The 16,207-nt window shown below is 32.9% G+C and overlaps 1 protein-coding gene across 1 annotated transcript; it reads right to left on the reverse strand.

Moving 5' to 3' along the window:
* Positions 1-3,109: 3,109 nt before the first annotated feature.
* Positions 3,110-16,128, reverse strand: LOC132557984 (uncharacterized). Its single transcript, XM_060222515.1, has 10 exons — positions 16,053-16,128; positions 13,909-14,083; positions 12,609-13,362; positions 12,224-12,399; positions 10,590-10,733; positions 8,995-9,271; positions 7,909-8,039; positions 7,481-7,617; positions 7,182-7,271; positions 3,110-4,266 (listed from the first exon to the last, which is right to left on the reverse strand). Exons 2-10 carry the CDS (start codon positions 14,005-14,007, stop codon positions 4,074-4,076), a joined length of 2,001 nt encoding a protein of 666 aa, XP_060078498.1. The 5' UTR covers positions 14,008-14,083; positions 16,053-16,128; the 3' UTR covers positions 3,110-4,073.
* Between the last annotated feature and the right edge of the window lie 79 nt (positions 16,129-16,207).

Here is a 16,207-nt window from a genome sequence, read left to right on the forward strand (position 1 = left end):
GACAACAAAACTCTTTATAACATATAAATATCTTACCAGTATGTATAACAAGTGGTTATCATAAACATATCAAACAATACACCAACAGTACTCACTAAAGTCAGTTAATTTTTCATGACATTCGCACTAGCATATATACAATCTCTTAGGTAAAGCAATACCTTTGACAATTAACAGAAAAAAACAAAAAACTATTATAAATTAACAGCCTTGCCATAGATTGTAGTATAATGGAGAAGACTAGAAGTAGACATTAATTACTTGAACAACAAAAATAAAGATGAAAAAATTATCACAACTGAAGTCCAGTAAGTTAGTGTGGGCTGTAGTACAATAAAGAACCCTCTTTGTACAGAGTGAAAAACAAAAGAATAGTGTTTACTAAAGCTAGGTTTTAAAAGCAGTATACATACGTAATAAAAAATTGAGCAAAGATGATATCGACATTTGATATAATTGTGTACCTCTAAAAGTAAGTGACAAATGATTATGAACAATGTTTACAGACCCCTGAAACAAAATATGAATGATGCACCATTGTTTACTTATCCAGGGTAGTGTTTACATTTTCATTAATTTGAAATTGCAATTATTTATATACAAATTTTTAAACGAATAATATGCAGGTTATACATGACTCTTGCTTATCCATTAAACAGACCTTAGTACTGCAAACATTTCAGTTGATATATTATTACGGTATGTAACCTCCAGAATCAATAAAGACGTCACTGACAACCCACCTTATATGATCACCATAGTAATGAGTAGATAAGAGCTTATTACAGACTTGGGTATCAGTGTATCAGATAGGTAATTACACATTTTTCTCTTAATCAATATTCCAGGAAACTTGAAATATCACATGTGCAGTGCCCTTTGTGGTGACACGAGAAATCTCATGGGGCACCTTCTTAGGTGACTGGAGATACTACATAAGATGCCCTTTGTGGCGACTTTGAGGTTACAGGGGATATCACATGGTGCACCTTTTGAGGTGACTGGAGAAATCACAAGGGCCACCCTTTGAGGTGACTGGAGATATCACATGAGGTGCCCATTGTGGTGAATGTGGAAACTTTGAATATGAAGCACTCTATAATTTCAAAATTGATTGATTTATTCCATTCAAATATTAGATGTTTTAATCTTCAATTTTCAAATTAACCAATCTGAATGATGTTATCAAGTGTGTTATATCAATGAATCAAACAAACCCTCCGAACTTTCATTTACCAGTGACAGTCATCTGAAACAAGGGCCATCAGGGACCAGTTATTCTCCATGAATGGGACAAAATTATATATGGATAATAAAAAGGGGCAATAAGCTGCTATAATTGTTGTGCAGAGCCCTCCTTCTTATTGAGATCTATCTTAATATCAAGTTTCGTGTTAATACCTCTTACAGATTTAGAGTAATACTCCGAAAAAAATTGAAGTATGAAAAAAAACAGAGGGCAATAACTCCTACATCATGCAAAAAAAGTTATGGTTCTTGTGAATTGCACTTTTCCTTGTTGTGATTTATAAACCTATGAAGTTCCATGTGGATGCTTTAATAGTTTTAGTGTAATCCTGTGGACAAAATTTAAGCATGAAAAATAACAAAGGGCAATAACTACTACTTAATGCATAAGAGAATGATGGTTCTTGTGCACTGCACTTCTCCCTGTTGAGATCTATCTACTTATGATGGTTTATGTTGATACCTCTTACAGTTTTTGTGTTATGCTCCAGACAAGGTTATGATGGACGAATGGACGGACAAAGCGGTGACAATATGCTCTCCCTTCAGGGATCATAATATTTGCACATGATAGACAAAATATTCATACTCCTCTATTATGTACCTAAAACTATTGCATTGCACTTGGCTTATGTACCAGTAAGTTGTTGTGTAGTATTTAAGGTTACCCGAGACGTACAACAATAATTCAAATATATAAACAACATGTACAAAAGTTGGATTACTTAGATATGAAACCGATCATTTCAAATAACATTGGAATCAATGTGGAAACAAGTTCATGCAAACTCCAATAAGATACACACTTGTATCAAGATTGTTTGTACCCATACGTAGATGTAGTTCCTTTGTTAAATAAAATAACAGTTATGTTCACAGCCATGTATATCTCTCTAGTCTTCGATACATCTTTTGAGGTCTGTCTTTTTTTCTTCTATCTAAGGCATAAACTATATTTTCTTTTAACTAAAAGTAGTATTACAAAATATAACAACTGTATTAATATCCTATGACTAAATTTTACAGATTAGCTAAATACCATTAATTTGATTTCAGCACTCTGGTTATTTCTCTTACATTTTCAATTCTGAAAATTTTGTCCCATTTTCAGATTTTTTTCATGAACACAAATTGAAAATTACAAGGATGCATAAAAATAGTACTGTCTTACGAGTGAAAATTAAATCTAAGTTAGCAATATGCATACAAAGATGGCAGAATTTAAAGTTCATCAATAGCACTAATCATACAGCTAAACCTGGCACTACTTCAGGTCCTGGAACTGCTCTTGCAAAGTCACGTCCAGAATGGTTTACAATGACAGGACACCAACACACGTACTGAAACCTTCACATTGTAACATTATTATTATGCAGGTATGAAAATCTACCAGTTATCACATCTTATGTTAGTTTTGGAAAGACCAGATATATATTGTAAAGAATCTTTTACCAAAAGCTTACAGTCTAAAGCATTTATTTCACAAGGAAGTCACATAACAGACTAAAAGATTTACCTATCAATTGTATTTTAAAAGTATATTTTATTTTGGGAATTCATTCAAGTCTTAAAAATAGCAAAAACATTGAACTTCTTGAAAATACTAACATTTAATTGCATATTAACCTGTATTTTTGTAATTATGAGTACCAGGGGTATACAGAATTACAGAAAAAGTAATATTTCACAAATTTGATATTTTTTGTCATGAAAACAACAATTATAAAATAACCATCTCATGACTAAATCTTATGCAATAGTAATTAAAGCTAATTAAATCTGAATTGATTGGAAATGGAACATATACATATAATTTATACCTTTTAATAAAATTTGACTAATTAGTCTCTCAACTGACGTAAATCTGGTAAGATGTTGAAAGAACAGATCATGTATTTTTTTAAGAAATGGAAGTTAGACTATCAGGTTTAAGGTGGTATGTTTCTGTATATACATCATAAAGGCATCATTTTAAGATCATTATATCCATATGTACTATTGTAGCAACCCTGTTTAATTTGGTTACTGTAAGCATATAAATTTTAACAGTAATCTTATTTTAGTACTTGCTGAACTGAAACAATTGTGCTAAAATATCATTGTCCTGCCTGCAGTGTTTGTTTATTGTTTGTATAACAATTACTCTGGATGCACTAATTCATCATTGCACTTATTTGCCAAAAAGTGATATTGTGCTAATTTTTTATTGTGCTATATAAAAAAAACAGATTTGGAATACTTTGATTCACTTTATGTGTACGAACAAAACATTTAGCCCATTCAATCAGAATTTGCTTTCTGAATTTGTATCAAATTTGAAAACATCAGTACATAAAAATTTTGAGTCACTGATAGGAGGAAGACAAGACATACATGTGGAATTACTGTGAAATTTTTAAAAGAAAATTATAAACAATTGTAAACATTTCTTCAAATAATGGTTGCTGAAATTAGGTGTAAAAGTTAAGTTTCCTGACTTTTTAAACCTTCTTATTCTGTTGTCTGTTAATTAAAGCTATAGACTAGTGACAATAAAACTGACTTGTCATGGCAGATAACACAATGTCATGTACAGGTGTTTTATCTAATGACAAACGCTTCACTAGTATAGTACAAAATGTTGATCATTGATGAATTTATCACAGATGGCATGAGGACGTTTTCAGATAACTAATTGGCAGTAATTAATTATATATAAACATAAATGAACACATTGTCAAGTCACTGTACATATATTAACACAACTTGATATCAGAAGAAATTATCTTAATATTTAAAACATCATCTAAGGCATACATATACCACATTATGCTGAGTAACAATGATTATGGTAGGCCCAACATATCCAGCAGAATGTTGACTTTAATGTTGAGCCAGGCTGTTTGCTTTTTTCTCAGTCCTGTCACCCAGTGTTTTGGAAGATGAGAGAATCCCTCCTTACAACCCAGGAGAGCTCCAGCCACACAAGCATTGCTATTTGCATCACCGGTTTTCATGATTAGTTTCATCAGGGCTGTTCTGTAATATGTATAAATAACACATGTACATTTTTCTATATCGTGATAAGTCTCAGGTGGTTAAAGTGACCAGTAAGCACAATCAAGTTCATACAATGTAATATTTTGTTCTTACAATATTGACTGTCTAAAAGCAATAAAAAGAAAATACATAAGTGTCTGTATAATTCTTTTTTCATCATGTTAAGTTTTATTCATCCATCATACAACATTAAACCAACAACAGATACAGAAATAGTATGGGCTCCATGTTTTAACAACACTGCAATACATTTTGCCTAATTATTTCTGAATTATGTTTTACATATTTGCAGCAGGGCCGTCCTGCAACATTAAAACATACACTTACATACATAAAATATTTTGGTATTATAATTCGCCCAAAAAGGATAGAGTATTCTAGACCACAACAGTAATTAGTTGAAAATGTCTTCAATTTTTCTCCATTTCAAAACATTTTTTTAAATTGTGAACTAAAAGCATTTTGTAACTATGTACTTCAACATCTTTCATGGAGCTATAAATCTCATGGCTGCTGCAGACCAAGTTACTGTAAATGTGCAGGTCTTAGCAGTATGGGGTTACCTTATTTCAGTGGTTTTTTATCACTAAAAATATTGAGCTAAAATATGACTGCTAAGAGCAGTTTCTTTCAGCTTCTGATACAGTGGTCATTTTGGAAGGAATAAATTCTTGCTGTAATAATTTTCCATAAAGTGATAAATATTGATATAACTTTTATGCATTTTTATTGTGTCAAATGAAGTATGTTTAAAGAATATGTAATGATATCCATCACACTTGGTTTGGATTAAACTGTGAAAAGGCCTCTTGCAACTAAATCAGCAACTGAGCCACTGTTTCTAGTCCCTATACAAATTTAGAATGTACCCTCGGTAGTTTTACGTTTATATTTGCTGACACCTTTTTCTATGACAGAAATGTGCAGGTATTTAAATAAAAGCATGATTGATTTACTTGCACAAATTCCTATTGTTTCAGGAAACCTGAGTATGTAATGAAAACCCATTTGGTCAAGTGTATTGTTATTCATGTTCGAACCCAGGAATAAAAACCCTGGTTGCCTTGGTAAAATGTGTGAACAATTGTGCCAGACAACTACTGCTGGTAGGTGCTGTTCATTAACAGCAGAATGTATCTATGATATAAGTTGTTGAGATTTGTACCCATATTTCATAAAGGTATAATAATTGGTGTTTGTGGTTGTATAAATCATTATCTATCACTATTTGTCCACAACATAATGTGAATTGTAATTAATTGACAGGTAATGTAAGTTTCGTTCAGTTGCTAATGGTAACATGCGATTAGTATGGCCACTGTGTGGTTACATGAAGGTGTAATTGGGATATATGATGTAGGACTGGATGTGTAATTTGTGCTAGTATATACAATATAACAGTTATAAAATATCAACATAGGTGATAGGAGTATTCACAACATAAAACAATTTAAAAAAAGAGGCCCAAGAGGTCTGTATCACTTACATAGCTAATTCAGCTATTAAGTTGTTAAATAAAAGATTTCAAATATGACAAATAATTTCTAAAATAATTCCCCTATTGGTTCCTGGCCTTCAACAGAAGTCCAATTAACCATTCATAAAAATTGCTTCAGACCAAACTTGACAATATCAGTGTAAGGAAGTAGAATTTTTGAGAACTTGATTTTCTCCTATTGGGCCCCATATCTCTGATGTCAGATTGATGGCTAATACTAAATTGTTCCTTTCATATTTCAAGTTTGCTTCAAACCAAATTAGGACAGAATCCTTTAAACCAGGTAAGCAAAAAAATTAGTTTGATTGTTCAACTTTATTTTTGCTGAATGGTTTTGCCCAATTAACAAATAAGGCAAAGGTTGGATAATTTGGCAAATAATTTTGTGACTTTTGCATTGAAGTGTATGCAGTGGTGAGTATTACTTATTTCAGCTTTTTTGTGTAATGAACAAAACTAATTTTTAAATGATAACAGGATTTCGAAAAACTGTCTTTTGATTAATAGGTAGATTACTGTATTATAAGCCACACCGGTATATAAGCCGCAGAGCAAGTTTTTATCTATTTTATTTCATTTTATCCACATATAAGCTGCACCCTTTCTTAAAAAGTGGTAAAATTTACATTTGCCAAAGTCAATTGATATAACAGACAACAGAGGGCAATTATTCATGGTCGTCACTGAAACATTTAATTAAGTTTGCAAATGAATAATACACAGATAATCCTTTATTTTATTGATGTATTTCAAAAAATGTAAAATAGCAAATATCGAACTTGTTTGGCTTGGTTACTTTCACAGATTGTCTACACAGAGATATAGGTCCTGACATTATGTATGGTTGAACAATCTCTCCATCGGTGTCTGTGGTGTTAGATATTAATGAAGGCTCATGCATGCTGACCAAAATATCATAAACAAGCATGGCAGTTATTCTAGAATCTGACCTATAACCCGATGACCTATCAATCCCAGGATGCAAAAGGCTATTGTAAACTTCTCCTATGACTTCAAAGTACCCGTGAATGTCCAGAAGATATAATTGTGTTTCATATTAAAAGACACAATTAATTAAATCCATGAGATTGTTATTCTTATTCCAATCTTCAAATCATCCTAAATTCAATTGCAAATGATGGTTCTAGAAGATCTAACATGTGATGGGCAGGTACTCATAAAAACACTCAGAACAGTACTGGTGACATTACTTGTATGCTACCTGTCTTTATTTTAATCCTATTTTTGTTTTTTTTATAAGCTGCACAGGTATATAAGCTGCATGACTGACTCACAAGGAAAAAAGGTGCACCTTGTAATCCATAAAATACATTATGTCACTGAACTTTTCCTAATGCATTTATCACAGGTCAAGGCAGACCACTCTCTCACTTACCTGAAATCTTTATTGGATCTCAAGCTGACCAGAGCAGCACTTAACGGCATAAATGTGTGTCCCATTTTCTTTTCATCTGTCACCTTTAAGCTGAAAGGAAAACAAAAACCATTTCACCACGTAACCAACAGAAAACACTAAATGCTTACAAGCACTTTTAACATTACCAGTCCTTCTCTGTATAGAAAGTCTTACATTTAAGACAATACTTGCCTGTCTAGCATGTCTTACATTTAAGACATTAACCTTTAAGACATTATTCATCTGTATAGAAGTCTTACACTTAAGACATTACTTACCTGTCCAGATTATCTTTATCACAATATTGGTTGAATTCCTCAATTTGTTCTGGGTCTTTCAGGATCTCCTTCCCTGTCAGTTTGGCTGTAGCTATAATCTCCTCCAGATCTTCAGCGTTAGACAAATCTTTTTTACCCTACACATAAAGTCAAATTAATTGTCAGATGTCTATATTTAGATTGTTTTATGTAACTTATGAAACTGTCTTAATGCAAAATAATATAACCTTAACACTTTATATCTAAATTCTCTCCTGTTCCTTGCCTTCTAGGACAGAATAATTAATGAAAAATCTTAAATTATTTGGGATACATGAAAAGTCTAAGACATTCAAAATATATTTTCAAATAGTGGTGTTCATTCTATTTGTGAAAATGTAGATTTTTCCTCTCTATACAGATTAACCAGTATTACATTAGAAGGATACCTGTAACATGAGGGCCACGAGAACTGAGATCACTACACAAGAGGCTGTGGTGTGTGGGTTAGCATGGGTGGCCCGAGATATCCTTGTGGTGTTATTGACGACCTCCGCCAGGTCAAAGAAGGATGGTATTCCTGTAAATAAGTCATGTAAAAGTTGATTAGCATGTATATTGTGGTGTCAGTTGATCAGTATGTATATTGTGGTGTCAGTTGATGTATATTGTGGTATAAGTTGAATCAATGTAACTGGTACATTGCAATATCTCAGTACAGACAAAAATCCTCTGTTAGAGTATTGGTGTTTCCCTGAAGACCTAAACAAAAGTGAAAGAGAACCAATTGCAGGAACTTCTTATAAAACAATAATCTGATTAGATTTCTTATACAATTTAAGTATTTGACAATTTACTTGAACTGAATATCGCCATAAATCAAGTAACTATTTCTTGAAATGAATGTTGCTATAAGATGACATCTTGTATATCTCAGGAATAGTTTACAATGTCTCAAATGATAATAATAGCACTTCTGAGCAAATTCTTTTATCTGTTAACTAAGTAGTCCAATGTATTAACTATGACGCATCAGTCGTGGTTCTTGTTACTGTAAGATTATATATTTTTGTGGGGCTCCATTTTCAGGGATTTGTTTTAGAATTTACTATTTTCTGGACACTTTACTTTATGAATAGCTAAATAAATCTTGTTGATAAACTTATTTCAACAATTAACATATGAATTTGTGGATTCAGAAATCGATAGAAATAAATCCTCCACGAAAATAAAAGATTTTACATTTGTAAGAAATATTTGAATCTTCACAATCTGTGATCTTACATATGGCAGTTAAGTAAAATGTGTTCGTGACCTAACTTATATACAACCTGTTCTATTCAAAATTTTAAATTCAAACTTTTAACATCATCTTGCTAGTAAAAGAGTCCCATATGATAAATTAGTATGTGTTTCATTCTGTTCTTTATTGCTTATTTGTAATATTCTGGGATAATACTTTATCTTGTAAACAACAACTTTGTTAATTCTGGAATACACTAATTTGTGCTTGAAATCAGTAACATAGTACTAACCTAAAACTGCAGTCCTGACTATAGCCCCGTTGTCTGCTCCTGATCCCTCACATCCACCACATGAGAAAGAGGCCAGACTGTCGCTGCGGACATACAACTTCTGATCCAGTCCACCAATGTTGTTGGTGGTGCTGTCACTGTTTCCTATGAACACATCACTATTGGTAGTTGGGGAGCTGGGTAGGCTCCCATTCTGTGTAGGTGGGTGACACTGTGTGCGGTAAACATCCTCAGACACACTGTGTGGTTTGTCTGTATATTCCTTAGAAGATGTGACCTGTAAATTAATGTTAATCAGAATTTGAAACAAAACTTTGTTAAATGTTTCATTTTGCAAATATTTTATTGAATGAAATACATGTATATTCAAAAGTATTACTATCATTACATCACAAAGAATACAAATCCTACCATGGTTCCATCTGGACTTAATAGCAATAAAGAAGATGGTCAAGTATATGTTTGATCAAAATGGTGATCTTGAAAATGACCTGAAACAACCTTGAAACTCAAACTTGTCTGTGATATTGTGGTCCATTATAAGACTGTTAAGTTTGATTTGGGGAAACCCCTCCAAAAATGCAGCCACCAGACTAGCAGTGACCTTACAAGCCTGAATTTCCAACTTGTCCCAGATATCATCGTCTTTTGTGATGTTTGATCAAAATCCCCCAAGAAAAGAAGCTGAGTGATGAAATAGAAAGTGACCTTCATTTTGACCTTAAAGGACTGAAACTCAACTTGTTTAGATGTCATGGTCTTTTTCTAAGCGTGTAAAGTTCAGTCAAAACTCCTCAAAATCTAAACCATTGAAACCCCGACAAGGTTTTCATAAAAAAGTGACAGTGACCTTTGTCCTTGACCCTACAAATCTGACACTGTGACCTTGTATAAAATGTGATGAAAGTCCCATAAATAATGAAGCCCCTAAAGAATTGACAACAGTTTGCTAAATATAGTAACAGTAACCTTGACCCTTGAACATCAAAATTCAATATCATCAGAAGTATAATGATCCTTATATTTTTATCAATGTGTTAAGATTGATGACGAGGATAAGTATTACCAACATACATGATATATGTTACCCAGTACATACTGGACAATAGCTATATCCCCTCCTCAACATCTGTAGTGAAGAATACTTATCATGTCAAAGAAATAAGGAAAAAGACAGAGACTTATGCAAGCTCTCTCCTTAAGTCTTTAAATTTTTCTTTTACATGTACAAAATGTCTGTCCCAAAGCTTTTAAATCTTGCAAACAAATATTGAAAGGAAAAATACTTTTGAATATAATCAATCAAACATTACCTCTATACAAATAAAAAAATGACCAGAAACAATTTAATCTTCAAATCAGTTTTGTGACTTTGGAGATTCATCAGTCAAGGGGAACTCAATTGATTGTGTCTAATCATAGAAAAGGTGACTCTGAAATATTCATAACTTATGCTAAACAAATTAAATGTAGTTATCGAAATTTCTCTGATTTTAAATATTCCTTACTGACAAGCATGTATGATTTTAAATATTCCTTACTGACAAGCATGTATGATTTTAGAGTTTGTATTGCATCTGTTGTTCTTACTTTACCTGTTTGATTGTAGGACTGAGAATGATTCCCTCAGTATCACCAAGTTCTGGGAAACCTTTCTGACACCAGAAAGAGAGACGCTTTGCAAAGTCTAACTCATCCACGACTCCTCCCCAGGAAATCACTGAGTCCAAAGCCAACACCTTGATATAATAGAATAACATCCTTATCTAAATTATACCATAAATATAGGAGCTTCAGCAAGTTTTCATTTCATATTGGGATTTTATGAAACAAGTTTTATGATAAGAAGTTTTTATATTTCCAAGCCCTTAGAGAGCAAAACTTTTCATTTCCATATGAGTTTCATAAAATTTCATATGAAAGAAAACAAATCAAAATTTTTTTTAAATGTAATTCAGAAAAGTCACATTTTATAAGGCTTTGAAATCAAACTGTTGATGACAAAATCAAAATGTTTTCATTTCATGATTTAACAATATTGTCCATATTATAACATCATAATCGATTTCTAACTGGTGTAGCCAATGAAAAACACTCCAGGTTACATGACACTATTGACATATACACAAAAATATTTCATGCAGGAATTCACATAATAATTTTGGGATAAAACTAAGTCTGGTCATCAAATAATGGTTGGTTGAATTGTTTACATTTAACTTCGAGTTGTAAATATATGCCAAAATATAATATACAGATAAGCAAATTATTGTTGATCTCAGAGAACTATACACTAATCTAAAAGTAAGTTTTCAATCAGCACAAAGGGACATAAATCTGAAGTAAATGTTGTTTGTGATATTTTCTCTCACATGAAAATTTTGCAAAGTTGTTAAGTATTCATCTTGATTTGTATGTCAAAAGATTCTTATTGACCTGCCATATACCATTACTGTACATATATATAAGCAATCAAATAGTTATGACATCTTGTCATTGCAAACTAGCATGAGATTGAACAAAGATAAAATCAAGTTTGTCAGAGCATAACTTTGATAAGGGGACATAACTCCATAGGTCCATAACCACAGCATTTTTTTTTTGATATTTTCAAACTAAGAGGACATCAATCAAGTGAAACTAAATCCCTAACATCTATTCCTTGATTATATTTCAGGAAAGAAAAATCCAGAACTACACATTTTTAGGTCTGTCTGTATGTTGCTCATATGTCATGGCACAAATGTAAATTAGTTCTGTGCAACTTAACTAATTTCAATAGGATTACATCGAAACCCCATGGTGATCTAAATCCCCATAGAACAGTATTTCTTAGATTTAAGTAAAACATGTTTTATCTTAACATAACAAAATCCTTGGAAAATAACTCTTAGCAATAAACAAGAACATCCAGTACGTGTAACATTCTTCAAGGGACATAATTCCATTTTCACTATTAGGCAATACCAAAAGTTCATAAATAATTAATTTACCTTTAAATTTCTTTGGACAAAAAGAAAAAGCCTGTTAGAGTTTATTTTATTCATCATTTACTGTGTAAAAAGTAATTGCATTAGGCATATTTTCTACTATTTAAGACTGAGAGTGTTAATAGAATTACTTAACTTCTTAAGTCTTAGATGGACCTCATCATCAAAGTTGATAAAGTGGACCAAGCAATAGAACTAAAGTAAGAAGTCATTCAAGAACAAGACAACTCAGAGCTTACAAACAGATCAAAGTTGGATGTCCAGTCTCCAGGTCTCCAGCGGACACGATGACTGTCCACAACAATGTCAGAGTACTGAATTTCTGTACTGTTGTAGTGGAATGCGGCTTCGTCTACAGACATACCCCTGGTAGCAAGTCCTACTGCATCTCCTATTGCAGCACCATATATCAATCCTGTGTAGCATATTGAAAGACAATTAACGGTCTGTTACATCAAAATATAGACTTTCAGTAGCATCAACATTTTTACTCTTTTAACATTATCTCCAAAATAAATTTGTCTGACATAAAAATGTGAACCAAAAATTTCCCCAAAAAGATAATGCACTAGTTAGAATATTTTCAACCCAACAAACTGACATTTCTCTCAAAAATACACCTACCAATAATCTTATCCCTCAGTATGTCTGCATCAAGATCACTGGCCCCAAGGGGAGGTAAAAGTGGACTTTTAATTCTACTTGGTGTGTTAGTAGTGTGGGTTTGAGTCTGGATATACTGTACATGAGCAGAGTGAGGATTTGGCACAGAGCTTGGCAGCTGATTCCCTCGAACACGCAAGAATTCATTCAGGTTACTGCTGGGTAGGCGATCAGTATAAGGATGAAGAGTAAAATACTTCTGTTTTAAAAACTTAATTGTAACCTCTGATCCTTCATCACAAATGCATTGTGAAGGTTCATTTAACCTGTTTCCCTGAGCTAATAAAAGAGTCAAAGTTTTACAATTTCCAAGAGACACTGGTAAAATTCTGAGTTTGTTATTAGCAACATTTAATTTTGACAACGATTCCATTTTCCCTATACCATCTGGAAGTTCTTTGAGCAAGTTGTGTGATAAATCTATTTTCTCCAGCTTCACATGATGAACAAAAGACTGTGGTAATGAGTGTAACTTGTTGTGTTTTAACAGCAGTGTTTTTAAGTGGAAGAGAAGTCCAAAACTGTCAGGTAGAGTTTCTATTTGGTTATGGCTAAGATCCAGGAAGTACAGATGAGGCAATCGAAGAGGGAGTTCTGGAGGCAGTTCAGTTATTGCATTAAAAGACACGTTCATCCGTTCATACAGACAAATGGAATCCCTTATACTCCAAGGTATCTCTGTGAGACATGCTTCATGACAATCTCCATCCAAATGCTGCAAGGACAAAAATGTTAAAGTTCATTAAAATTTAAGATATCATTTCAAAGAATAGTACCTTTAAATTTTATGCCAATTTGAAATACCATGCAAACAGCCAGTGTAAACTTGCTTTAAACATCGACTTGGATATTCATTTTACCACTGAACTTGAATTCACATCAACTTAATGCAAACCAACCATTATCACTTTGGAAAGTAATTCTACGATCTAATTTCCTTTCAAAGTATCTACACACCAATAGCAATTAATATTTGATGTTGAACTTTATTTATCCACTGTCTACACATCGATAAATATTTAAACGTAGATCTCAAGTATGCATTTTAGATCTGAAAATTTTGTGAAAATGATGAAATGTTTTATAATTGTGATACATGTTTTCATAATACTAAAAGAAATCCATCATAAATACTCAATTTATTGTGTTACAATATGATACATATGTGCATCATTTCTTTTCTGATGAGTGTTTTGAAACTAAACAAAGATACTTATGTAAAATCAATTACTAATGATGAATTGTTTCATTTCAAACAAACCTTCCAATACTGCTTGTAGGTGATTCTCCGGCTCAAGTTGAGCTCTTTACGTTCATCATCACGGACAGGAGCAAAATCATGTGATTCTATGGCACCCATGATGTAAGATGTGTAAACTTTCTATCTTGAGGACAGAACAAGGACTTTGAATTCCATTATTATGGTGTTTCCTAGCCTGTTAGAATAGAAATATCTTTGATTAAATGGTACTGTAATTATTATTTAAGTTTACATGTATCCTATATAGTGGACCACAATGAAGTACCAGTCAACCTGTACAGGTATCAAGATTCCATTACATTTTGGGCTACTAAATTTTGAAGTCATCCAGATGAAATAAATCTCAGTGTGACAAAACTCTACTGTATTGATAAAAGTTGAAGAATATGTATAAGTTGCATACATGTACATTTTTATGAAAATTCCACAGGTCAGGATACAAAAGATTCTTTAAAGTGTGTAAGACAGACTACATTGTAATATCAATGGGTGATGAGATAGACTTTCTAAAGCTGTCAGTCACATGTTGGTGATATAAACTCTCAAAGTTTTTTCTGAACCTAGCAGCAATGTAACAAAAGTCATTAGTACAGTATATCAAAGTTTACACTATCGATCACCAAGGAACTTTGGCTGTCTAAATTAGAATGCACTTTGCTGGTTGAGCTACACATTTATACAGAAAATCTTTTTGAAGTCAATCATCTGTAAAAAGTCGTTAGAATTTTACCAGCTACTGTGACCTCTGATACATGTATTAGTAGCTGGTTTGGAAAAGGGCAAAAGACAGCAATGACATACACACATATCTACTCCATGAAAGAATTGGCAAGTATGTGTATGCTAGCTGGGATGGCAAAGATGAGACATAGGAATATGCACCTTAACACTGTGTACCAAACGGTGTAAAATCAAATGGCCATTTCAAGAGATCATTTTACGTAACCATTATGTATCGCATGCTCACCATATCACTATCTAGTACCTCTTTGTAATCAAGTCAGAACATTTCTTTTTCCCATGGACAACATCTGATTCGAATCATCTCACCTTAGCCATTTAAACTAACAAACTGAAGACTTTCAAATCAGCTGTATCAAAACTGTCTCAATTTCTCTTTAAAATCTTTTGTAAAAACCTCTGAATAACATAATCTTTTACCTGTTGAATGTGATTATTAAATTATTATAATGTGCTTAATGTATTGGGTATTGTTTTTATGGTCGCTTTTGTGTAAGCAGTTGAAATGGTTGGGTCAGTTGAACCTGCAAGAAAAATGCCAGGTACAGATTGGGACCAAGAATGGACAGCGAAATATTTGGCACATGCAGATTGAGGGGTCCAGCCATACTGGTCTGAAACTAACTCGCTCAATATCATTAGTTTTCAGATTTTCAGCATAAATTAGAGTTGGTGTACTCTCATATTTCCAGAAGAATTATGCTATTAAGTTTGAAAGAAATGAATACTGTCTTGATTTTAGTGAATTTTTTTATGTCTAACAGGAAATTTCGAAACTACATTTTGAGCTCAATACAAATATCATGTCCAACACCGGTACTTGTGTGTTCGCGGAAAGTGGAGTAATTACAGACCTCCTGAACCGTTTAATCCAGATAATGCTGAATATACTTAGTTTACAGAACTTCTGCATAGAGTAGGGTCGGTGTACTCACATATTTCCAGTAGCATTGTGCTATTAAGTTTGAGTGAAATAGATGGTATCTTAATTTTATATAATTGTTTTATGCTTGACCGAAAATTTCGAAACTGAGCATTTCGACCTTTACCAGGTCCAACATCCAGTACATGTGCGTTCGCGTATAGTGGAATAATTCCACACCACCTGAACCGTTTCAACTGTGTTATGCGTTCACGTACGTTTTGAACACAAGTATTTTTTTGTTCATCATATACGATACATACGAACGCGTATAAAGAACTATTTTATCAGTCATCTAAATTGCAAGACCTGACTTGTGCACAGATAACGTTAATATCAAGTTGTTCAGACAAGCTCACACGAGCAACATGTTCTTTTTCACTTTTGTACTGGAGAAAATCAACTCATTGCACGGATATTGATATCAGTTAACGAGTCACATGTTATTGCAACAAAAAGCCATTCAGTTAACATATGTCACCTACTACATTTCGCTCTATCATAACATCTGTCCAAATATTGATAAAACCATGTTGACAATCTGACAGCTTCCACGAGTGCACACGTGATATACGTCATCATATTATGTGTACACAACCGGAAGTATGATTTTAGTTCATTACGATAGCAGACAGC

Source organism: Ylistrum balloti, unplaced genomic scaffold, assembly GCF_031769215.1.
Source record: "Ylistrum balloti isolate Yb309-2 unplaced genomic scaffold, AGI_CSIRO_Ybal_v1 Utg370742, whole genome shotgun sequence".
Taxonomy (NCBI): Eukaryota; Metazoa; Mollusca; class Bivalvia; order Pectinida; family Pectinidae; genus Ylistrum; species Ylistrum balloti.